This window comes from Phalacrocorax aristotelis, chromosome 2 (genome assembly GCF_949628215.1).
Source record: "Phalacrocorax aristotelis chromosome 2, bGulAri2.1, whole genome shotgun sequence".
NCBI classification, from domain to species: domain Eukaryota; kingdom Metazoa; phylum Chordata; class Aves; order Suliformes; family Phalacrocoracidae; genus Phalacrocorax; species Phalacrocorax aristotelis.
The window spans coordinates 131,571,728-131,598,935 of NC_134277.1; the positions used below are offsets into that span (position 1 = coordinate 131,571,728).

Genomic DNA, 27,208 nt, shown 5'->3' on the forward strand with positions numbered 1-27,208 from the left:
TGAAGGACACTCAAATCTGTTCAGGAGGGCTGACAGAACCTACCAATTTCTTTATTAAGTTGCTTGAAATTTCAATTAACTTTCCACTAAGAACCCGCACCTTACATATGAGTTGGATTTGGCCAGAGATGCCAGGCGTTAGGCTGCATCCTGCCTTTGCCTGTTAAAGAGCCCTCTGTGGCAGGCACATCACATAGCTCCATTTTGCTTTGCGTCTCTAAGCAAAGCAAGGTTTGCAGGGACATGCCTTTCTGGTTCAAGATGAATAAAGCCTCAGCGAACAGAGGTACCATACTGCTGCTTCTTCCAAAGGGGCATGCAAATACTATTTCAGATAACATGGCAATATCTGGAGCATCTCCAGTTATGGAGTATCTATTTTAAAAGTTTTCTACTTTAGCAGAACTTAAATTTATGTACTTTTCTGTCTCTACCTCCTGTCATTTGCTTGGATCTTGTGCAAGCTAAAGAAAAGCTGTTTGCCTTCAGAGGGAAGAGGGAGAGTATGTGTGTATATGTGTAGTACACACACAAGAGTACCCACTGTCTTGTAAAATACATACAGACGTGCCAACGCACTTTAACGATGAAAGGAAACAGAAGGCATCAATGTCTTGGTTCTCTAACCACCTGTCTGAGGACATTCACTAGAAGCTCAACAGTGTATGTGACAGAGCAAGCAGCTGACCATTTGGCACGTCATCCTTCAAAATTCAGTCTGGTTTTTTTCCCCAGTTGCACACTGTGGGTTTTCATAAAAGACACTGAAAGCTGAAGTAGTAATTGTGTTTCATATCCTCAGTCATTTCACATTCAAGGACCCCTATTTCTAACTAACTGTGCAGTTGTCCATACGTAGAATCTTTTACAGAAATAACAAAATGCGTGACTTAGAAGAGATGCAATTATCTTGGTTCTAGTTTGAACACAGAGGAGCCTTTGATCAATACCTCTTTAATGTGCTGTGAATCCACAGGTTTTCAGGATTCAAACAAGGTATGAAAGGCACTGCACCCTATTGTGAGTAAATATTATATTACCACTTTTCAGGCTGCAGTCTTTAAAAAGAAAAGATAAAAGCTGTGTAACAAAAGCTAGGTTCCTTATAATAGATGATCTTATTTTGACTGAAGTATCATCACTACTCTTAGTAAATTAATTTGCTAGTCCATAAATTAAACTCCACAGAAATGGTCAAGGTAACATAAAGTCTCCTTCTTCATCTACTTGCTTTACACGTTGCTGAGATTAGTACATTGCATTCACTAATCTAAAATACACAGCAAGCCCTGGGTGTTCTACAGTCAGCACCTTTTACAGTGCATACCTTCCAGCAATAAGAGACTACTGACACAAACATTAAGAGTTGAATCAGCAGCCCCCAATTGCTCTTTAGCACCCAAACTCAGTATTTCTTATTGACCAGACACCTCTGAAGACAGAGCAGCTGGTGAGAAACATTACACTTGAGCTTAGTTCATACAGGCTGGATGTCAGCCTGTATTTCTGTATTTTTTTTTTCTCCAAATTTAAAATGCTAAATGCATTCGTGGTGTTTACAGTTCGTAAGAGATTACACGATAAACTGCAAAAGGAAAACGGTAAAGTTTTGAGGTTTCAAGCGCTCAGTGACAGTTTAAATGCAGCCTGCGAACAATACACTATCTGCAAGGAGGTAGCCTCCAAAATCCTAATTTCAGAAAAAGATGTCTCCATCTTATACAAGACATTTTTACTACACTCCCAGAAGTAAAATGTACATAGACCATTCTGTGATTGTTAAATATTAAAGTAACAAAACAAAAATTTTAATGAAAATATTTCTGCAAAGAACAAAGAGGGAACACTGGAGACATATCCCCCAAAGTATGTTAAATATAGGAGAAGCAGCTCAATCCTTTATAGCATTCTCCAACATTGGTATTATAGATCTCTCAGATCACCAGCATCTTTGCAGCTACAAAACATAAAACCAACCAACCATTCTCCACTAGTTTGAATTATTTTATCTCTTGGTCAAACAGAAGTTAGAAAAGATATAAAAAGATCAAAGAAAAGCAAAATACAAGTAGGATGCAAAACGAACAATCAAGCTTTCCTGTAACACCTGCCAGTAATTAATATTGCTACCTGAAAAAGACCACTATCTTAACAGTTAGGAGTGAACATTTAGTTTCTCTTCAACTTTGAGGCACAACTTGAAGTCAAAGCTTAGATTTCTGGTCTAAAATTTCAAGGAAATTATCTTTAGAACTGAAGTAATCCATCACTGATAATATTGAAGCCCAGGTACAAGAGACACATCTTGTTAAGAGACAGCCATCACCCCACACCCTGCAATGTCCAACAGTGCCAAGACAGCTGTGGGTGTTAGTCCATGGCTCAGTCGTTGCTGGCATCCTTGGACCCGTGTTGGAGGGGGACCCACTAAGGACCCATGGGGAAATTGATCCTCTCCTCCTGGTCAAATAAAAATTGCTGCTTGTGCTCACCACACAACTGCATAAATGCTACTGCTAGGGTAAGGGAGGGAATGGAAACTGCTGGCCAGGAGGAGGGCAGGGATGGTGGAACTGGGGGTTTCAACAGCTGCCCCATTTCCTACAGGTTAGCCTGCAGCCTGCACATCAACATCTTTAGGTCCACTCTATTATTGATCTTAGTCAAAATAAAGAAAAACAAAATTGACCTAAATCTTCTGATCAGATGACAAGTAAACAGTCTCATTAACTTTGGGGAACAAGGCTACATTTATTCTAAAACAGCAGATAGGACTTTAACCATGATTAGGAAGCAAAAACCACAACAATCCACTAAATCCTATTAAGTGCATAGATTTTACACGTTTCACAATTTTGATTACCAGTTTGATGATGATTTTTGTCTGTTTTCTTGAAGCAAGAGAATCACAGAATCACAGACTGGTTTGGGTTGGAAAGGAGCTTTAAAGATAATTTAGTCCACCCCCCCGCCACAGGCAGGGGCATATTTCAATAGATAGGTTGCTCAAAGCTCTGTCCAACCTGACCTTGAACAGTTCTCTGGGCAACCTGTTCCAGTGTCTCATCATAAAACAATTTCTTCCTTATGTCCAATCTAAGTCTGCCCTCTTTCAGTTGAAAACCACTGCCCCTTGTCCTGTTACTACAGGCCTCAGTAAAAAAGTCCCTGTCATTCTTCAAAGCCCCCTTTAAATATTGAAAGGCTGGAATAAGGTCTCCACAGAGCCTTCTCCTCTCCAGGCTGAGCAATCCCAACTCTCTCAAGAGTTTGAGCCCAGTGTGGACACAACTGTAGGTCATAAAGGCAGCTTCAGCTACTCTTCTCATAAGTCACATTAATTAAATTATAACACTGCTTCCACAGAATACTACTATAGTTAAAGTGCCACAACTTATGTGTAGATAAGGCCTAAGCCAACTAGTCTGCATGATACACAACTCCAGTAAAATAAGCAAACCTCGCGCAATTTCCTACTTGATGGGTCTGCTGGCTAATAACTACTTTTCATCAGAGCCAGAAAAGAAACTTACGTTCTGCATTACCTAAAACCAGTTTAAACTCTTCAGTGAATCAGTAGTATTCTGCAGGCATGCAAGTAGTAAAGTCAGCATAACTGGATATTTAGCCAAAAAGCTTTACAATGTACAGAGGATGATCAAAGCTGGTTTCAGTGTACCACTCTCAGCTGTAGGTAGAGAAGACAGCAAAGCAAATTCAGTAATAGGTGTACCTGCTCAAGCAGGGGGGTTGGACGAGATGATCTACAGAAGTCCCTTCCAACCTCTACCATTCTGTGATTTTTAATTTTTTTTTTAATATTCTGCATAAATTGTTCTACTTCACAGCACAAATTCCTCTGACAATTAATTCAGTCTCAAAATCCCACCAGGCTGAAAGTACAGCACATACAGATAATAACAACTACAGAGAACTCCTTCAAAACAAAAGGTTCAAAAATTCGCATTTTAAATCTTCTCCCATCTCAGCTACGATTAACATTAAAAAATATAATTACAGTAAAATTGACCAACTGAAATATTTGCAAAACAAAAAACAACAAACAAAAAACAAGTCTACATACGCTCTCTTGTCTTAATATTCTGATTTGGTAAGATATTTATGCACATAACTAAGCCTTTGAGTAGTTCCACTGACTTAACAGGGATTACTCATCTGCTTAAAGTTAGGCAGTTGCTTAAATACCTTGTGAAATATGAATCTAAATTCAGATCTGATAAATTCAAAGTAGTAGCAGACAAAGTAGCACCTAATTACAGTTTTAAGACCATGCTGTTTTCCTTTAGCGAGCGATTTTACTTGCATACAGGCGCTGGAGGCAGTAATAGACTGTCTGCTGGAATGACCCTGTGATTACAAAGTAGTACTGCTTACAGGGAAGCAAAAACCGTTTTGCTATCAAATGTGAAACCAGAAAACGAAGATATATATTATTGACAACAGGCCTTCTTTTTTAATTCATACAGGTTCCATAGCCCTTGCACGTCTCTCTTCACCAAGTACTACTTCTCCTAACATTGTTTAGCGTTCACATGGTGATTCATTCTGTCCAAGGTCTGTCTTGTAAGGCTATTGTGAAAACATGATCTGACAACCCAAAAGTGTACATTAACAGCTACACCAATAGTCACCACCCTGATATCCCTTCCCTGTATTACTGGAAAGCTGATCTACAGAACACAAAACCTCTTCAGAAACTGGTGACACATGAAAGCTGGACTCTGCAGGAGAACGGAACTGAGACGTAAAATTGGATTTGGGGATACTTTGGCACAGTAGGTTATATCCCACCATATGTGAATCTAAATAAGACAGGTTGATGCCATCCCAAAAAAAAGGCTGCAGAAAACAAAGGCATGCAGAGTAAAAGGAGAAAAATAAGAGACACAGACCTGGAGTTTAATAAAAGGTACTCAGGGGACCTGAGGAAAAAAAAAAATCCAAATGTCCGGACACATTCTTCAGCACTCCTACCAAAGGGGTCAGAGGAGACTGCTTAGCTAGGGAAACTGCTGAAGAAGCTGAAGGTGATCTTGACGATTCTCTGTACCTACTGCATTGCTGATATCCAGAGAAGAGGGTAAAAGCACAACTAGATAATGAAGAAAAGGAGGTTTCAAAGCCTGAACCAGGAGACGTTCAAGCAGTGAAATGTAACAAAGAGTCTCTGCTTTAAAATGAGAGCTATTTACCTGCTGAGACTGAGGTTAGCATGATGGATAAAACGAGCCTTAAAATAAGGGCAAATGTTTAATTTTTATGTCCTGCTTAATACCTAGAAGGAAAAAAAAACAGCTAAAGGGGGACAGAACATCCAAAAACAATAATGAGAAAGAAAAAAAATGCTAACATAATGAGAGAAGTCAGGCAGATGACAAGAGTCAAGGAAAAGGACTACTGTAGGTATGAAATCAAATGAGATTGATGTGACAGTTCAACTGACTGTAAACTAAGGAAGAAGAGAATCCAGGCTCCTTTTATTTGCTGTCAGGATTTTGTCTTCAGATATGAGAAAACATTTTCAGCAGTACTTACACAACTGAAATGAATCTGTCTTAAGTGCTGAAGATGTTTCTTAAAAATAAGTTAAGATCCTAAAATCAGTCAGACATTATTTTACTAAGTATATTTCTTAAGAACAATCAAATGGCTTAATAGCTTCCTGACTGTGTAGCATATAAAGGAACATTTATCTCCAGTGCTCTTTACACTTGCCCAAATCAAGTTTTTTTAATTAAGCACATGCAAATTGGAACTTACTGTGCTTGTACACATCTGCAACATATATGACTGTTACTCTTTCAGAGTAACTTAACATAGACTGCAAATAACGGGAGAGCTTACACTTTCATGACATATAACATAACCGTAAAGCTGCCATTTCATATAACTTTTATGCTATAAATAAAAAACCAAATGAATTTTTTCCCAAGTGCTTGAAACACAAGTCTCAAATCCCCAGTAGAAATACCCACTTATGATTTACAGGAAAACAATTTCTGTTTCATCTCCATGCTAAAACCACAGTTTTTCATCTCCTTCGGACATCCACAAATCTCTATCCAATCACCATAAGAGAATATGATAGAAGTCCTCAGTAGAAAAATTAAGCTTTTGTAAAGAAACTTGTCTTCTTTTTCCCAAGTACTAAAAACATTTCAAAACCCAGATTAAAACTACACACAATGCTTATATCTTCCCCAAATATCTTTAATTCTTCTAATTAATTCAGTTACACGCATAGGTTTATAACTTGCTTTCAAATTGTAATAAACCAAATCTCTAACATACCACAACTAAAAAATCTTTGAAGTATATACTGTGAGAAATGATATAAAGATAACAGATATAGTATTGCAAATATATATTTGCATATAAAATAGATCAGGATAACATTATACTAAATTATATAGTATTACTACAGGAAAAAAAAAATCTATTACTTATTTCAGCTACTAGCCCAGCAAGCTTGACATGGGAAATGAATATCAGTCTGTATTTCTCCCTTCCTTGTTTTCATTCCTAGAATCTAGAATAAAGTCTCCTTGTCTAATCTCAGTAGCAGCTATAAAACTTGTTGCTTTCAGTGGCTTTACAGGGTATTTATAACTGACTGCACTTTTATATGTAATTAGACCTTAATGTGCAATTCTATTTCTAGACGAAGAAGAAAATTTGTGAAGGACTTTTAGTATTTCTTTCAAAAACCCAACCTCTTTACTAAAATTTCTTAATAATAAAACTGTAAAATAAATTTTTGCTAATTTAATCTAATCTGTCTTTGAAAAAATGCAGAGCAGACCCGCTGCACAAAAACTGAGGCATCTTAATTTGTCCATGTTGTCATAGAATCACTCAGAAATTCCAGGACATTAGTTTTCTCCTACAGGTGTTCAGTGTAAAACTAAAAATCAGTAACACATCTTAACTGTAAGAAAATACAATTTTTAACCTGAGTTACATGGCACATTTTGCAAGTGTAGTATTATTTTAATGGCTTTGTTTTAGAAATAAATACTGTTAAGGTAATGAAAGTGTTTCACCATTGTGAAGCTCTTCTAGCACACCTTGGCAGTGGCAAAGCAATCAGAAAGATTTGGAACAACTTAAAAATTCATGTATTTAAATGAAAAATATATATAAGCACAGGATTCCCAATGTGAGGCGATAAACTACCTAAAAACCACGAGACAGCAATAGTCATAGCCTCATTAGCTCTCGAATCTGTTTGACTTGCTTAGGTCAGTTTTTTTCTGGCACTCAGCAGAAGTACTGTACTGTTTGTGCCGTTTGAGTGCTTGCTATAGGTGAGTGATATTTGTTAATGAAATGCCTGTTACAAAACAATGTTGTGTTTCAGAATATGCTGTAATTTGAAGTTTTTCTTAAAAGGAAAAGCCTTTTAAATATGCTATAACAGAGATGTAACTTTTGTGTAGAAATTCATATCAAACTTTTTAATTAGGTTAAAGGAATAATTTTGAATATTCTAATCTTTGTTACTACATCCTGAGATGCTATTAATGACCACCTAGAAGGTCTCAGTGTTTTGCAATGCCCCTTAGAGAGGCTTAAAGTCTAGTCTGTACGAGCTATGAGTTTTATGTAAAGAGCCAAACAGTTATCAGACAGTCTAATAGTTCTCAGCTGAAGAACCTTGTGCAACAAGTCATCATAAAGAGTCATTTAGTATCCTTATTGCTCAAGGGTTGCAAACTACTTCTACTTGTTGAAATAAAAAGTATTCAGAGCATTTTAGTCTGTCTTTAGAATTGTATTTTCAGTTGTTTTTGCAATAAAACTTTATGAGCTTAGGAAATGAAGTGCACATTCGGCTCTGGTACAATTCTGGCCCACAACGACTTAATTTACATGTAACCTGGTCTAATGAGTGTGAACATTTTATAACAATATGAAAACTGTTTTTATGGTATTAGTCCTGAACTACAAAACCCTGAATTTGCCGAAGTTGCCATTAGTTAGAGCCAGATTTTCAGATGAGATGTCCTAGAACTGCTGAGATAATTTCCAAGTGGACTAACAGATTTTTCTCTGTGCACCCACTCCCAGGAAAAAACAATTTTTTTCCTTATCCCTTCTCAGGTAAGGATAAGGAGAATGTGCCTCTTGGTGAGAGCAAAACAAAAAAACCTGAAACTGAACGTGAGAAAAGGAAGAAAAAAATAAGGAAAAAAATTAAATCTCAAAAGCCAGCAAGGTGCAAGTGATGATGGACACTGTGCCAGGTTAAGAGATATACTTCTAAAATGGGGCACAGCAACTTCACTAGCATATCCATTAAAAAAATTATGGCAACCTAGTAGCAATGAGAAGAGAACAAGCTGAGAAACAGGAACATTCACAAAGGTTAATCAATTAGAGCCACTTTGGAGGCAGCTGGCACATAATTTGACACTTCCCACTCTCCATTTAGCTTGGAATAGGCTGATGTCTGAAACTACAGCTCCACTTACCTACTTGCTTTAGAAAGAAATCTGTATCTAAATTATGCAACATGGAATCTCCACTTTTATAACTTCACACATACAGTACAGAAAAGGAAGCATTATTTTCCCACATAAATCACAGAATACCAAAAATGTGAAAAACGTTAGTGTTTGAAAACGAAAGGAATTGCTTTAAACACAGACTTATAAAGAGATTACAATCTTCTAAATAGAAGAAAAATCATATGCACCTACTTTACGAATGCGAATCTGCCCCAAAACACCTGTAGTGCTATTCATGCCTGTCAGATAACCCCTGTGCCACAAAACCCACTTTCAAAAATTTGAAATTTCTAGAAGATTTTTTTTTTCTTTAAATAGGAAATATATCAAAAGAAAAGAAATTCAAAACTAATCTTCTAGACAAAGAACAGGAAGAAAACTGTCACGCTCTCTGGTTTACATTTATAACAGGACCCTATCTAGAGATTAGAATAGTTTCAAATCTATTGTAGTTGAGGATATGATGTCATCATTTAAGGGACGTAGATAATTTAGTCCACAATATCTATTCATACCAACAAAAGAAAGGAAAAGGGGCACGCAGAATACTTTCACCCCCCAATCTCCTGAAGTCCTCCTATTTTACATGGCTTCATCATCCATGTAAGAGTATATAAGTAGTCTTTTTATTTTTCCCCCAAACCATCTGCTGGTTTAACTTTTGTAAAATCACAGCCAATTTCAGTTGCATGAGATGCACACGTTGGACTGACCGATTTTCTCTCTGCAATTTCTGAATTTTCCATGAAGCTTATTTTTAAAATACTGAATATGGTACTTAACACACTCCATTCACAGGTCATTACAGCATTTTTCATTACTGATTAATGAAAAACTTGGGAATTTGCTATGGAAAAGCTGAAGACACTATTCGGTTTGCCAAAAATAAAGTAATAATCAACACAGAAAATATTCAAAGTCAATTAATTAGTCTTCTTACCTTGTTCTTTTATCTGACGAATTTGCTTCACAGTTTCTTTCAAGATTGCACATTTGTCAGGTTTAAAGTTAAAGTTGTCTATATCATTAAAATTTGCAAAAATCAGCTCTGCAAGTTCTTCTATGTATTTATTCTCTTGCTCACGATTGCGTTTCTCAGTGCTTCTTTTAGGACTGAAAGAGGAGTTTATAAAATTGTCTATTTAATGTCAGTTTGCTTGCCTTCTGGCCAGCTCAAAGATTATTTCAAATGGTTTGAGAGTAGTTCAACAAAAGAGAGAACTGCCCCTGTCTTGCTGCAAATAATATAAATTACAAGTTTCTCAAGCATAAAGGTTTCCTCTGGAACAAGGAAAGGAGCACTACAAAAGACGTTACTTATTTTTTTCCCAACAATCATTTTTTTTGTTTCAAAAGATGTTTGGGACTTGAACTTCAAGAGTGTTAATTGGGGGCGTGGGATTTGAACATTTACAAGTATCCCTCCACATGACGTTGAGAATCCAAGGAGTATCATATAGTGACAGTGTATGAGAAAATAAAACAACTTAAAAAGTGAAACCAAACAATCCTTGTGAAATTACAACAGACAGTAGTAAGAAAAAATACTGAATGAGTGGTTATTCTTTAAAATTGATTTGTGTTGTTATTGCAAACGATAAAGAACTGAAAAATATTTTTAAAGCCCCTGATTATGACATACATGAGAGGTGGTAAAAATCTTAGATTGCCAGATGAGTGACTGAGGACTCCTTACAGTAATTAGCCAAAAAACATTTTTTTTTACACAGCTCCTATATTGTCACCAAAATTCTGTATTTTGGCACTATACTGGATTTAAACCAACCAACCAAATAATAATAAAAGACAATACCCCCCACCCCTCATCCCAAACCCACAACAACAGAGAATTACTGAATCAGAGTAGTTTGGTACTGACTTCTCTTTGTGAGGATGGTAAATTTGTAATTTTCTAACTGAAAAATATGTGCACATGTAACAGGTTTTGGTTTTTTTTTAAGTCTTTCATTTTCAATGTCTTCAATCATAAATGGTCTAACCTGGGTCCAAGCTGATCCGGATCCTTGCGCTTTCTTGACTCTGCCCTGGATGGGTCAGAGGTATTTTCTCCCATCCCACTCATCTTGAACACATATCAGCAACTAAAAGGAAAAAAGTGCAAGAAAGGGTTATGGTGGAAAAATCATGAGTTCTTTGTTCATATTTCTAAGTTTCTTGTCCCATGCTCAACTCAGTTTTCACTTGGCAGATCTATCATTTGAAATAGAGTTTGTTTGAAAGGTACCAACAAAAATACTGTGTTTATGACCACACAAAACGCTATAAAAAACTCCTTCAGAAGAAAATTTGTGGTGGGCAAGCAAAGCATCGTCATCTCTTTGATTTTTAACAGTTATGTAAGAACAGATAAGTACGTTTTGTGCCTGGGTTGCTGAATTTTCATGGCAATTTTGCAAGGTTGAATGAGGAAAGACAAAGGGAAAGCCATAGTGCCATACAACAAGAAAAACACAACAGAATTGAAATACATGAAATGAAACATGTATCCCAGCTACATGAAAAGGTAGCACATGTAGCTTCAGTTAAAAACAGATGATAATGCTTGCAACAAGTACACGTACAATATCAGAGAAACAGAACACCAGAGATCACTGAGGAACTGATAAATATTTTGTACCTATGATGTACATCATAAGGAAAATAACTTGTCAAGCTACCATGTGTTGAAACAACACAAGCTTATTATAATTGGTGCAATAAACAGCCCATGGAAATCCTGCCCCACTCCTGGCCATCTCTTGTCCTATGCACCGTAGGAGCACATGAAACTTGCCTGCCCCAGATTACATACCCCTCAATAAGTACAAATATTCTAGAAGCAGAAAACAGTATTACAAAGGGCATAGGGAGACGATGTAAATAATCAAAAAGCTCATGCAATATAGGGCAGTCCTAGCTCACCATCTGCCTAGTTGCTGCCACTTTTGTAAGGATGATGGCAGAGAGACTTTGCCAGACATTTCAGGGAGCTCCTGTATTGTTTGGGATTAGCAGAAGAATAAACACGAGGGCCATGAAGGAAGCAGGTATCTCCAGGTGGTGATTCATACCATGCTAAAATAAGAGCTCCACAAATAAAATGTGGAGCCAGTAATTCCACAATCACTTCACACCGGCATAAAATAGAAATCTTTATCTGATATTTAAATAAGGGGGTCCACCACATCCTCCAAGCCCTTAATTTCTGCCCCACCAGTTTCCTTCCCTCTGCTAGCCCAGTCAGCCATGCACTGAACTCCATGAGGGAACTGTTGTGGGTTGAAACTGAGGTCCCCTTTCTCATCTACTTTTTAGTTTTGACACTGGGTCAAGTCTAGCAGCCAGAGCTTCTGTTGGTAATGAGATGTTCACACTGGCAATCTTAGTTTTCCCGGTGAACCAGCTGAATGAAGACATGGGCAGAAACAGCCTGGAGACTGAGATCTAAGCAGTTCTGCAGGGATGCTGAGAAAGGCTACTTATTGAAACTTGAGCAAGCAAATGAAGTCTGAGCTGTCTCAGACTCAGAACTGAACATCATCTAACATTTTTCTGAATACAAAACCCCCAAAACCCCAGGAATAAAAATTTCTCTTTTTTTGTATTCAAAGATTTTTCTTTTTAACCAGTTTGAAGAGAAAGTGGAGTAATTTCCTTTTTTGACATACTGCTCAAGTTTCACGAAAAACACTAGATCATCCCTGAAATACGTAGCTCCCAGCTGGTCTTTGACACGCATGATTATCAGATCCTATTTGAAAAATACCTGGATTATCTTTTTATCAATTGTGTCTATACATGCATCTACATGTACATATTTACTGCCAATGCTTTCAGAGCAACCCACTTGAGCAAGAAGGCCCTGGTTCTGCAGTAGAACAGAGTTGAATTTTCAAAGGCAAGATGTACTGCCACAAATGCCATCATTCTGTACTTGCTGGGGAACTCCCAGTGACTCCAGTCAGGGCATTCACAGTGCCACACCAAAGCTGACACTGCTGAAGACCATGAAACATCTACTACAGCCTCCAGTGTAGACTGTGACACTGGCTGTTCCTTAAGAACTACATATCTTCACTGACTTCTAGCCCTGGCAGTCGTTCACATCCTAATTTATCTAAATACACAAGTAGAAATATGCATTTGTCTAACTGGTTAGGAGCTAAGCATTTTCTTGAAAATATGCAATGTCACAAGTATCCCAAGTAGAGCTCCAAGGAAGAAACAAGATACCGTTAAGAAAACTGTGACGATAATTAAAAAGAAGTTGTGAGAAGACAGCAGTTCCACATCTCTGTCAGTGGAGAGCTGGAACTGCCCTTGGGGCTCTGTTCCAATGACTAAATTTTTCACTGCCTGGGGTGAGAAAAAATCATCAGCGTGACGAAAGCTGTACATTCCTGAGATCCTCTGATATCCAAGTCAGACTCGGATGGTGACCTAAAGTTCAGAAGCAAAATTAGGCTGGGGAATCCCTTTGTTCCTTATGCTTCCCAAGTAATACTTGAGAAATGTGAATTGGTTAACTATTTTTCTTGAGAAAAACAAGCACAACAATTCATGAAAACCTGTCAAACACTCAACAGTCGTCATCTCCCCCCAAAATAGTAAGAATTAAAGTCAGAGGTAAGCATTTAGGGGGAACACCCCCCTCCACTCCCCCTTCCTCCCCAAGAAAGCAAATAGGAACAGTTATTGATGGTTTTCCTACCTACTCTGTCAGGCTTACTTCAAAGGGAAGTTTATTTTTGCAGGAACCTAAGTTTCACCAATAGCTCCACTAATGCATAGCTCGATTCTTCTTGCACTCACACTTATGCTATTCTGTAGGAATTTCACTAGATCTACAGTATCAGCCTTCAGAGGACACATTAAAACTAACCTTCCACAATAAACATCTAAACTTCATCCTTCTGTATTTAAGGGAACCAAAGTGGTATCATTATTATGAAACTAGTGCCTTCTTTGCTTCTTATTAAACATAGTAAATGGTTCTAAAGAAATTATTTATTTATTTCTTTTGTTTGTACTCACAGGGCATTAGGTCTTTTTCTCAGCAGCATTATCAGTTTGTTCCTTGAATGAGTTACCCACTTCTTTTTACTCATAATAAAGTTTTTCTGGAAATCTACCACCTACAACCATGTTTGCTTTCTGCTCTCCCCAACATCATTAAAAATCATGTTCTATACCTCAAAGATCTGTATCACTCTGCAGCTCCTGTGTTGTCGCTGCCTGTGCTCCAGAGCAGAATGCAAAATCCAGATTAGGTGCCTTGGAAAGTGGAGAGCTAGACAGACGATACTAAGGGAATCTAAAAAATCTCACAGGTCAAAATGAAAGTCACTCATCAGTATCTAGTACACAGTACTAAAATCAAAAGGATGCGCCCCCCGCCCCCCAGCCCTCTCTCCCAAGGGATTTCAGGGCTGACTGTGATAGGTAATGTTCTGCTATTCTTTTGGGATTCAGAAACTAAAATCCTCTCCCAGTTTAGGAGAAATGAGGACGAATTACCTTTTAGAAGCTGTGGATAGATAAACTGCTGCCCTGCTCTTCCGTAATACTACAATCTAACTAAACCAGTCAGAAACTGGGCAGTGGAGATTCAGTACGCGCTTCGCAGAGGTGTTTCAAGCCTGTATTTTTCAACACACAGGACAGCCTCCTAGGTGGTAGGCTATCCGCTTGCCAAAATTGGACATTTATGAGGCAAAGAGGGCAAGGTTAATTAACTCTTGCAGTACAGTAGGAATCTTGAGGTGTGTAGCCTATACCACTCAACTCACAGGTAAGTAGTTCAAACACTGCCTTAAAGACACAAGACTGAGGTTTGAATCCCTTTAGGCTGAGGAAGGTAGCAAACCTGTATCTCCCATTTGTCAGCATTGACTCTAACAAGTTAAGCAGAGTCTAAGAGGCAAGCATCCTCCCAGTTTCCTCATGTCTTTTAAAAAGAAAACAGCTATTTCAATTTTTTTCCATGAGATAATTCACATTTAAGACCTACGCATTCCATGAGATGAAGATCTCTGGAGAGCCTTAGGTACCCCTACAAATTTAGTGTGGCATAATCAAGGAACTACACAGACATTTTTCACAAGAAAGTACTTCTAGGCACATTTTGTACCAAAGAGCAGGCACTTAGGAAACTTTCAAGTGAGAAGGGGAAAACCTCATGAATTTAGAATGAATTGATAGATGAATTTTAGACATACTAACAAACATCTGTGGGTCAGGAGCAGCTAAACTGCATATAGTGCTTTTTAGGTTCTGCCCTAACTCCCTCCAAAGACATCCATTTATCCATCTCAAAATTTCTTGGTTATTCATTACTACTAATAGTTTTATAATACAGAAAAATTCATAACGTTAAAGAAATTAGTGTTTTTAACAAGATAATTTAGGAACTTTGAAAGTTGTTCTAAATATTGTTAGGCTCCTGAACCACACGGCTAGCTTCTCGGATCAGAAAATAAAACTCCCAAACTCGAAGTCTGAATATTTCCAGAAAACATGACAATTCAAAACTGAAGCCACTGCAAGTAGAAAGACAAGTCAGAGGCTCAAAGTTTTACTCCAATAAACCTCCTCTATAGGGAACTACCTTAGATTAGAAAGCAGCATTTATTCTGCTCCTCTGATCTTTTTATACACCTCTGCAGGAATTTCCAGAAAGAATAAAGATAAAGAAATTGAACAGTTCAGTTCATTTAGTGCTTTAGAAGAAATGGAAATGTAGTATCAGCTCTACCATATGTCTTCTGAAACAAAAAAAATCAAGAAAATGTTGGTAAGGCTTATTTAGTGTAGTATAGAATAGGAAAAGGATTAACCAAATTGGGAATTTGTAAAAACAAAACCAGCAGAAATCACTGCATTGAAGAGAGAAAGGAGGAGACATATGTTTGTTAATGAAAAAAATACCATCATGATACATCAGATGCTGAACTAAACCAATTTTTATTTGAAAGAAAATGCCTTACAAAGCTGAATCTCAATGCGTGTCTTGCAGAATGAACTATCATGCAAGACCAGGCACTCCCTTTTTTATTGTGCAAGTTGTCTGTGAGCTGTACTATACTCCAAAATACAAACATAACATCCCACGTTGGGATTAGTATTTTGCCTCCAGTGCTGGTAGCAGATTTTTCTTCTCAGTATGTATTAAGGGCTTTCCCATTTGTTCTACAAAAAACCCCTATAACAATAATTAAGAGCTGAACTTCTAATGCTGACTCAGATGCCCCTCAAGCTTCAATTCCACTGGGCATCAATGAGGAGCAACGGAGCAATGGAAACAAATACACTCACCGCAGAATTTTCATACAAGGAAGGAGATAATGAAAGAAGCAGAATTATTATTACTGAAAATAACAAAAGAACTAATTTTAGGCTCCAACAGATGACCTGTATAATCAGGACATCTCAGGAGAGTAAATACTTTCTTTGTACTTACATTTAACACCATAAGTGTATTTTCCTGCTCTCTCCATTTCACTACCACAGGCCTAAGCATCCAAAATACTTGTGGACAAAAATCACTGTCTCATTTTTCCAATTATTAAATGTAAATCACAAACACTGAAAAATTAAATTAATAAACTCTTGGACAGTATATGTTAGTAATTACAGTCATTGAGACCTAACCAGTTTCTACCAGATGGTGGGAGATTGAAAGTGATAGAACCTGAAAGAGGCTTCAATTTATTTTATTTTTTCTTGGTATCAGTAATAAAACAATGGTTTCTGCTCTCATCCTAACAGCACATCCTCCTTCACATCCTCCACCAGCAACTGCCCTAAGTTAGAGTACACAGGGAGACTTAACCTAATTATAAAGCAATAGTAAACATACTTTTACAAGACGGTCACCTTTCAAAGGGGAAAAAATAAACCAATGTAAACCCAAAAATAAAATACATGGGAGAAAAAAAAAGAAAAACAGAGGCTCCATGAAAGAGGAGATAGAAAAAAATCTAGCACAAATCAGTTGCATGAATTTATAACATCTCCTCCACTCCTCAAATGCCATGGAGGAACATGGCATGAAGAGTAAACCTTCCAGCACTGATCCTCAGCATCAGTGAATCCAGTTAATCATCCAGAGTCAATGCAGAAGAAGATGATGTGCATTTTATCTCTTATCAAGGCAGGCCATCTTCCAAACAAGGCCTGTTAAACTGTCAGATTTATTATAAGCCTAACAAATGCAGTTAAAGAATAAATGAGGATTACACCTTCAAAGCTGCTATTTCAATCTGAAAAGTAGCAAACAAAAGGTAAAGCACCATATAGCAGACAATCAGGTAGCAGTACTATAATACCACCCTTCCAGCATACCAATACATCAATTTAGTGTAGATACAACTGATAAATATGATGTGATTTATTAAAGCCACTGTTCCATTGAGTAACAAACAGCAAAAATACTGTTTACTGACCAAAAATATTACCAAGGTAGTGAAAAGTTGGGCAAAAATTTTGGCTTAACAGCCCAATTTAAAAATATAACCAGCTCATATTCCTGTGGTTAATTATAAACTCAAACACAGATCCATTATAATTCACACTTTTTTCCTGTGAAGTTCTCATGACTAGAAGCTTTAAGTCTCGGTTTCAAAATTACTGGTGTACTCCGTGTAGCATTAATTCTGGTAGAAGCCAGAGGAAAGCTGGAAGTCACATGCAACTTCTGATTCTTCATATTTTTTCCTACTTATGAACTCTTTTTTCACTGGCTCCATTTCTGAATCGGAAAATATTTAATATTGATACACAGTGCAATCTTCAATTCTTTTGACAAAGGCAACACTTGTTAGCGACTTCCCCAGGCCTCAAAAGGAAATCACTATCAGAGTCAGGATAAGATGCTAGATCAGAGACTGGAGTCACTAGAACCTAAGGCCAACCTTTTATTGGTGAGCCACCGGCAGTTCATAAGGAAGGTTGCTTTGACTCCCAGCACTTTTCATTGTGGCACCCATCAGAATCCCAATCAGCTAATTGAACCCACCCACCCCACACACTGCACTGTGCTCGGAAAAGCTCATCTGCCTCATGTGCAAACGTTCTCTTGCACGGGTATTTTGACAAATCCAGAGACACGGTTACGGGTTTGGAAATGAGTAAAAAATAGAGATGAAAATCAAAGGAAATAAAAGGAGCAGAAAAAAAACCCAACTGTATTGTCTGATTAAATTAAAGCAAGAAATCCACTACTATAAAGTTTGACAGAAAAGAAAGTTAAAGATACATCAAACCATCCTCCTGCATCCCTGGTATACATAAGCCACATGGTCTACAACCAACCACTATACCCACCCTTCAACACCAAACCCCTGGAATTCAGATATACCCCAAACAAAACAATGCCAGCCTGCCAAAATAAGCAAAGCATCCAATACCTTGGTTGGTGATGGTAACCTCACATTAAAAATCCAAATTAACTTATTCAAGGGTATGCTTTTTTCCTGAAGCAGCACTACCACTTTCACTATAGATGAAACCGCCTAAGGTCTTTGCCACCCTACAACAGTCACGCAGTACAAAGCGAAACAGAGTTTCTATGAGGAAGGTGGTAGCAGCAAGCTGAAAAACTCTAGTCACCTTTAAAGGACTTGCACTAAAATCTGACATGCACCTGTAGTCTTTTCTAGCTGAAAATAACACTTGTTACTTAGAAGACACAATTTCATTTGAAAGGGAGCCTATTGCAGGTAACATTAAAACAAGATTTATGGTAATATTTACTAACTTCTACTTTATTCTTGAACTCCACAAACTCAAACTAAGAAAAGGAACATAATTTACTACCAAATGCCATTGAGCCCGAGCATAAAAGAACAGAAAACTGGCTCCAACACCTACTACTCACATTTTTGCTCAGTCTACCAAAAGCTGTAACAGACTATAAACAAATGTTTAAGCCAAAGGCTCCTTCCTCAACAATATCTTTTCCCTTACTCCTGTGTAATGGCTTTAGAGTGGTGTATTAGACAGTAAGAAGAAGACATATTCCATTTGCAGCCTGAAAGCCAATAATGCTCATGAATTTTTTAGCTGAAAGACACTTCAAGATGCCACTGGGAAGACCATCTAGTAAACACATTAGGCTGTAAATGGGCGGCAGCAGCTCTTTAACACATGCTCTAACAATCAAATAAATGGCTAACATTAATGTTCAGTGTTACAGACTGGTATTTAATAGGACTTTCTCCTTCAAGATTTTGGTGGATTTTAAAGAAAGAGGTTTCTCTCAGTTACTCAAAACCATAGGTTTGAGAAAGCCCTGGTTCTGCTTGATACTTTGCAAAAACCCCTCCAGGCTGACCCTAGCACTATAAAATGGCTCCTACCTTCTGTATTCCCATAGGCTAAGGCTCTTAACAGAGCCACTCACTCAGCTGCTTATGGATTAGCCTACGTCAGCCACCTCTAATATGCCCAGGAATAGTAAGACTAGGCTTTAATAAGACAACAGAGAAAAAATATCAGAGGAAGAAAGCACCATTTTCTATATAACATACCAGAGGTTTGCTTCGTTTCTACTTTTAAAGAGGAAGAGGTCTGTTTTCATCAAAACATAGTCAAAGAGGAGGCAGTTGGTACTCTTGCAAAAAACTGTTCTAGACTGTCTATTGTAATTTCAGGTTTGGGATTCTACCTCTTTCGTTATGAAGAATTGTTTCTGATTCTTAATACTCATCGACAAAAGAAATGCAGCTTAATACCACTAAAGTTTCCCTTAAAACACCTGAATGAAAACCAGAATGCAATGCCAGAACATTATTTGTATATATGCCAGTCACTCTTGCATCCTTTAGTTTGTGGTGGTAGCCAAGTTACAAGAAGAGAAAGAGGAAAGAAAGAGAAAGAGGAAAGAAAGAGAAAGAGGAAAGAAAGAGAAAGAGGAAAGAAAGAGACCCAAAAGTAATTCTAAAACCATTTAACCTTCTAGGTTGCATTTGATAAGTATCAAACTATGGCTGCAAAAAATATTAAGCCTGCCATCATCTTCACTGGAAAAGGATTCCAAATTCCCACACAAGAAAAATTTCTAGATTAAGTAAACATCTTAGAGTTCACAATTAAGAACTATACTTATGAGACTGATTTAGAAGCATAGTATTTCAAATATACTGTGATTTAAAGTAAAACTTTGAACAGCATAGCTGAGAAATGAAGCAAATCTAACAACATAGAAAAGGATAATACTGTAGGAAACTTTGTATTTAAAGAGTTTTAATTTCCAGTTGCTAGTACTTCTGGAACAATGAGTTAAGCATATTTTAACTCCTACTGAACCCTCTTCTGCCAATCTCAGTTTCAAAAGTGTTATCTGTCCACCTAAATTCCCATGCCAACTTTCCCTGCCCAAAACCACCAAAGAGCAAGGGGAAAACCAGACCAGAGAGAAGGGAAAAGTAAAAGAACAGCTCACACAAGTGTAAGGTGCTGTGGAAAACTCAAATCCAGGAACATTTTCTAATCTCATAAATATAACTGATACAAACGTATACATTACAATGCCAGCAAGCTTATACAGATATTCAAGATGCCTATCTTAGCAGTGAGGAAAATACGACCGATCACAACAGACAAATGCATTTACGCATCTCTGTGGCTTAGGTATGTCTACGTTAGGATTTAACTCCACTTAAATGTCTGTCAAGTACAGTCTTTTTACTTTAGATAAAATATATTCCATTAATAAAAAGCTCAGGAAACTCGGTTCTGTAAGTGTAAAAAGTAAAAAAGCAGAGGGCAAGTCAGATAGCACAGCATTGTTTCCCCATCAGTTGCATACAATAATAGAGTTATCGAACTTATACACGGAGGTATCAAACCTATCATATTTGAATTTGAGTTCCATCAATTATCAATCTCAGTTTCAATGACTGCACACAGCTAGAAAGTCGTCGATCCTCCTGGGCACTAGGAATAACTTAGCATCTCTACACACGCAGGTGCTATGTGATGTGCAACCCAAGCTTGCACTAGAGCCTCAGCAAGAGATGCTTATGTTGCATGCCACCTTTCATAGCTGTAACCTGGGCATCAAAATAATGTTCCTTCAGTCCTGGCATAGAAACCGTTACTGAAAATGCATGACCTTACTGAAATTTTTGCTGCACTTCAGAAAGCCCAGCTTTACGTGTCTTCTCTCTGGTGCCTAATCAAAAATTGAACTCATGCTTCTGATTTTCACATAGCTGCAGCACTAAGAGGGTTTGTTTTTCACTTCTACCCAACCACCTATTACTAGGAAACATGTTGAAACTTCAGGCCATTCTTTCGAATGCCAAGCACTTAAAACACTGATTTGCAGAAGTGTACCTAAACATTATCTAAAGCATTTCTGTACCTTTTGACATTGTTATCATGGAGAATGAACAACCTATTCAACACATATCTACAAGATACACTTATATACTCAACACTTCCTTCTAAAATATTGAGATGGTCTCATAAGCACGCATTTAGTTTAACAGTGTATAATATTAAACCTTCAAGTTTATTTATTTAAATCAAGGATCAAGAATTCAAGCTGCTTTGTTCCAGAAAGTTGCAAGATAACAAAAGGCAAGAGTCAAACATACTTATATTCATGTTATATGAACGCTAGTACTCGGCTCTAGAAACGGCCACGGCCTTAGTAATGTTAACAGCTGGCTATGAGCAGAATTCAATGTCATGTTGATGTCCTCTCTCAGTCTGGGATGTGGTAGGTACCCACACAAGGTTCAGAACTCTGCACTGCTTCTTGAAGTTGTATACCCAAGTCATCCTCTTCAGTACGGTGCCTGGCTTACCCATCCTCTCTGCCTCTGAACTGCATTTAGAGCATCCCCGCTGGAAAACTCAGCATCATCCTCAGCCTATAAGGCAGCTTGCTTCAGCCCTGGTCCCAGAGGGTGGTAACGAGGGCATAGTCCCAGATGTTACGAGAGAGACCAGATGGGGTTTGGCCCCTATTCCTATCTCGTATTTGCATGAGCAGGTAAGTACCCCTCAGCAGGTGCTTCCTGCTGATACTGGTACCCATGGCAGTTTCATCCATTTATACTGGAGCAGCAGTGTAAGAGTTGGGAATAGAAAAAATTTTATTACTCTTTTCTTATTAAAGTTTGAAGAACAACCAAATTAATACATGCTTTTTGAGAGAATACAGCTATATGCATAAAAGATTATACTCATATCATCTGCCCATATGCAGAATTACAGTTTTGTACTTAATACAGATGTGTGTTAGATGTATGTTAAACCCTTGGCAAAAGCATTGAAAGTACTAACTACACACTTTGTTATTAACCACAAAAATCAAAACTAATAGAATAAATTACGTCAGAGCCACACACAAGTGTCATACAAACACTTCTGAAGTTCGATTAATGATAAAAATTAAATGCCCAGAGTAGCCCGTAAACCCTAACCAAATATGTTCTTAATATATCCATTAGTTTAAAAACTGATCTAAGAACGTTACTAAGAACAATAACAATTACTAATGACTTCAAATTTCATGTTGGTCTTTGTTCATACTCTTCTATTTGCTTTAGTAAAATTCTGCAACCAGCAATAACAAAAGAAGATGAAAGTTTAATTGTCATTTTAAAGCATTTAAAAGGAAAAGACAACTCAAAAATATTGTTGCTTTACGTAGTCAACTGTCAAGGAATAAAACCTTGTGGACACAAGCTTTGTACTCACAGGTGCGCGCACATGCACATATCTATGTACACATATGCACATATATATATATATATATCTTTTCACCCATGTATATATGAATACAGACTATGACCAAAGAAAACATACACAGGAGTAGCTGTATGAGTCAAATGAAGGAGACATTTGGTTAGTGGCTAGTCTGTCATGGAAGCTAATAGCAGGTGCCTCAGGGAAAAAGTACAAGGCAGCTGCAGAAGGATCCTTTCCCTGATATCTCCTCTCTCTGTCTCTGACAATCAGTGGTTCAAGCTTAGCTGTGGTGTTGCTGTCCCTCCTCCTCCCTCTGAACCTATCTTCAGTTGTGCCTAATTCCTTCTTAAATCCATATATACCTTTGGCCTCCAGAATGCTTACAGGGAACACCTCATAAGCCTTACTACAGCTCCCTTAACAGCAGAAATGACATTCTGGAAAAAACTGAAATAAATCTGAATTTTATCACTGACTTCACTGAAGCTTGGATTTTCCTCTGAGTCTACTAGAGGAAGATGTCAAACTGTTATTTCTCTCTTTTGCAGGACATAAATCACTCCACGGATCTGGCAGAACTATGCTTGTATCCTGCAGCCCAAGGAAAACAAGGTTACTCTACTATTAAAGCTGCATGTTCATTATCACCCTTTTTTTCCTTTTTGTAAAAATGAACAGAAATTAATTTGTGTTAATAATGAAACCATTTATGGTAAAAAAGAATCACAACTGCTAAGAAAGAATTAGCACTTAGAATTATTAATTTTGGAATATAACTAAATATAATTACTAAAGGGGAAAAACACCCGCTACATTCATAGAAGGAGTTGACCAGAAGCCTGCAATACACTGCCCCAAAGTAAAAAATAACACACATTTAAAACTAGTTGAACTGAACACCTGGAAAAACTTCAAGAAAAGCAACAAACCACCTTTTATTACCAGGCAGTTCTAACAAAAGTTTCTTCACAAGAATCTTGTGTTAGATGGTTGCTCAACCACAATAGCCTATGCTACCAGGAATGGAAAATCAGAGCACGGCAGTATCCTGATGAAGTTTCTTTGGGGACAGTGTGCATAACGAGAAAATGAAATGGGAAGGGCAAAGAGGAGATTCAGGGATAACACACACTGCAAATTATTAAGGTCACTCATCATAAACTTTTGGCAAGTTTCTTCATTTAGGACCTTCATTAAATTCCTGCTGTCTTCCTTATGCTCACTATCCTCCCACCCCAGCCACCCCTTCCCAATCCCCCAACTCCAGCTATCAGGGAAACTACCCACAGGGTCAGCCACAGACTCCCCACTATTGAGAGAAGTCTCCTTCTGAAAGACACAGGCTTTCAAATCTTACCCTTCACCTTCACAGACTAAAGCTTTACCTGATAATAATAATTTTCTATCCTGTTCATGCATCCTTCTAGGCCTGCCACAGATGAACATGTATGAGTAAGAAAAGCTAACGAGGAATGCAGGCAGTAAGATGACCCCATCAGGATTTCCTTGCAGGTACAGTGATTATCAACTTACAAACACTCTTTTTCACTCAGCTCAGACAGCTTGGCTTGTAGACCCAGTCCTCAGATTTAACTTTCTTGTTGCAATTATGGGGCTATTCTACAGTAGTGTGCTAACAAATATATTCAATTTATTAATGAAGAAGATTCTGAGAATCAAGGTTGTTTTCAGACCCTTCTTCCTTTTTTTCCCTGCTACTAGTCTACATAAATAAATAAAACGGTGCTGCAAAATCTAACCAGCCAGTTGAGTTCCTAATGGCATTTTTTAAATGTTATACTTAGAACTCTGAAGTGACACGTAATTTTCAGTGTAGTCCTCTACCTCAGACTTTCCATTAAGGGTTTTTCCTTATTACAAAGTATGTTTTGCAATGTAGTCATGCCTCCCCTCCTTCCTTGCACAAGCAATTTACCTTACAGAGATAACAACAACAAAAAAGAAAAGAGCAACACCGTTTGAACTTTACCTGTGTAACCTGTTGACTAAAGTAGCATACAGGATTTTGAAGTGTGGACAAAAACTACTCTGGTCAAAGCTAATGCTTGAAATTTTATATATGCTGCATACCATACTTCTGTAAGAAATTGCTTATGAAAGAAAAATACACCAGTTTGAGTTTAGTGCTAACAAGGAGCCATTTGAAAAACACAGTCTACACAAAAGGTTGATTTTGTTCAAATTTCCCTGCTTAATACATCCTAAAAGGCATCAGGCAAATCAAAATGACTGTAAAAGCAACAAAAATCTATTTTTCTACAAAACATAGGTGCCAACACTTTAGTAAACACTAGTCGGCCCCCACTATCTTGTTAGATCTTCCATAATGAAATAAAGGAAGAAAACACAAGAAGCAGAGAGGAAGTTTCATTGTTCTTGTGGCTTTGACATTTGGTGCCGCGAACGTGACGGGCTCTCAAGACTCTACTCAATGGCACCGCCTGCCCCGGGCCTCCGTATCAAAATGTAGGTATACTGCAATTAAAATAATCAAACCGAAACAAAAGAGAACAAGCAAATAAACAGCACTAACCTGTTTACATTTCTGGCTCTGCCCTCACAGTGTGAAATAAAGTGTCTTCAAACACATACTACATTAATTTGAAAAACAATAATACTTTCCTTCCCCCCTCCTATCTCAAAGTAGCATGAGTTTTTCAAAGTCCTAAATAAAATCAGCTAAGGCATTTCCTGTATGTATTTAGTTAATTATTAAACGGATTCTAAGCATGATAGTCACCACCACTACTTCAGTATGAATCCAGGAAAACACACTTTTAGCAAAATGCCAGTCCACTGCAGTAATGACCTGTTATGTGCATCTTTGCAAGCCTGCCCTTAACTTTGAAGACAAAATTTTAGAGAAGTGACAATCAGCACTCCCACGCAAATCCAAACACTTAATTTTATCCTTTTTTGTGGTTCAGCATTAGTATTACTGCTGTGAGGTAAAGAGCAATGCTGAGCTTACTGCTGTACACGACAGGAAAACAAAGCCAACAAGATTGCAAGAACTTTCTGAGCAGGGGAGACAACATACTATCTCCATTTACTACAAGTAACCACCTATAACCTTTTTCAGGCGATATTATCATTTAATTAATCTGCAACATTAAATGTTGCCCTCCCAAGGTTAAAAGAAAGGTAAATAGTGACAAGATATTTACTGACATCAGCATGCATAACCATGAGATAAATATGAAGTCTGAAGATTAACTGAATGTCATTCTGTTTACAGGATCACGTACTTGTACAGAAAACTATGAAGATTAGAGAATAGAGAAAACATATAACTACAAACATTTCTGTGTGTTTTGTCTACTTAAGCTCATGGTCAGAAAGAGAAAAAGCTTTATTGCAAAAACATCTCAGTCTGACTTACTCTGTACTTTTTCATGTGCATAGAAATTACTGAATAGTAATTACTGCAATGAAAAAGACACTCCCAGGCTCCACCTCCTCTTGACAGTGGGAAAATATAGATGGGTTTGTATATTATTCTGGATGCCAGAAAACTTGCTTACAAAAATATTTCCTGTGCACTAAGATATATTTAGCCTCATAAACCCATAAAACCGTCACAGGCAACCACAAGTACACCTGTAGCCATTAAAAAGGGCGGAAACTACAGAAACAGGAGAATCAAAATTTACATTATTTCTTTGTATTTGTTATTTAGAAATATGATCTTTAAACTCTCTTGCTCAAAAAGAAATTAGCTCTTCTTCCCACTCCCCCAAACTGACACACACCCCTTTTACCCCCCCGCCCTGCAACATCCAGATACCTACGAGGCACACACGGGAGCACACATACGTGCAAAAAGAGAGTGCTAACAATTAAGTCACAGCACTTCAGAAACACACCTTGTCGTCTTCCAGCCTTTGCAGTTGAAGGCAGATCTCACTAGTTTCTTCTCTGTGTCTTCAGATCAAGATGTAGATAAATTCCCCATCCATCACACTGGCTTTTTATTAAAAACAGGAGGGAAAAAAAAAAGGAAAAAAAAAAAAAAGGAGACCATTACCAGTAAATTTACAGCCTTAAAAATATCAGCTCTCCATTATCCCAAAACAGTGTTATGACTTGATGTAAACCAAAGCACATGCTGAGTGAGGACGTGCGCACACAGCAGCTTATCATCTCTGTCATCTGCTTCTAATGACAGCTGACAAACTGGCCACGCTAATCCTTCCCTAACTGCTGATCAGAGAGATCCCCCTTTGACAATCCAGCATGGTGGAGTACTCGAAAATTCCTCCTGCTTCTGTTCTGTTGCTGCTCTAAAAAGCAGTTTCCTTTTCATTGAGATAATAGCCTTTTCTGCAGTCACGTGGCACCCGGGCTACATTAGCAGAGCTTGATGATAATAGACAGAGTAACTCCCCTCCCTCCCTTCTGCTGATTTTAAGGGTACGACTCCAGGAGAAACCCAAACCTGGCACACTTGAAATCATTTTGCATCTTCCTTTATCAAAAAGCAAACTGTGTTGTCAGTGGAGAAGAGGAATACGTGTGCGCTCTCTCTACTTCTTGCACCAAAACTAATTAACGAATACATTTTTAGGCAGTGCCTTCGCTGAGGCACACACGCTGGTCATAAACATGTCATACGAGACTAAACTGAATATTAAGCACGCTTAATACTGAATAGCTAGCATGCTAGAATTACTCTTTTTTCCCCCTAGAGTACATTAATTTTTCGCCTGTAATTTTAGTTCTGCTGCAATAAATTCTTTTCTCTCAGCAACATCCTATGGTTCAACTCCTCCCAGCACCCAACTCTCCTGCAAATGCAAAAAAGCACAAATAACAAGTGATTCGCACTAGAACCTCCAGTGTAGGTGCTTCCCTTTTTTTCTTTTTTTTTTTTTTTTTAAAGTAACATCATTTATCTTGCTTTAACTCAAAACCCTGACAAACATCTTACGCATTTTTAAATACACTGCCCA

At 37.7% G+C, this 27,208-nt stretch overlaps 1 protein-coding gene across 5 annotated transcripts in view; it reads right to left on the reverse strand.

The window, feature by feature from the left end:
- Window positions 1–27,208, reverse strand: part of NCOA2 (nuclear receptor coactivator 2) — a 196,732-nt gene that overhangs the window by 68,376 nt on the left and 101,148 nt on the right. For 4 of the 5 annotated variants that reach the window (XM_075085208.1, XM_075085209.1, XM_075085211.1 and 1 more), the window contains 2 exons: window positions 10,532–10,633; window positions 9,472–9,644 (listed from right to left, as the gene is read on the reverse strand). In XM_075085208.1, coding sequence (XP_074941309.1) covers window positions 9,472–9,644; window positions 10,532–10,614 — 256 coding nt within the window. In that variant the 5' untranslated portion in view covers window positions 10,615–10,633. Of the gene's footprint in view, window positions 1–9,471; window positions 9,645–10,531; window positions 10,634–26,122; window positions 26,224–27,208 lie in introns of all 5 variants that reach the window. The other variant, XM_075085210.1, reaches the window with a different exon arrangement.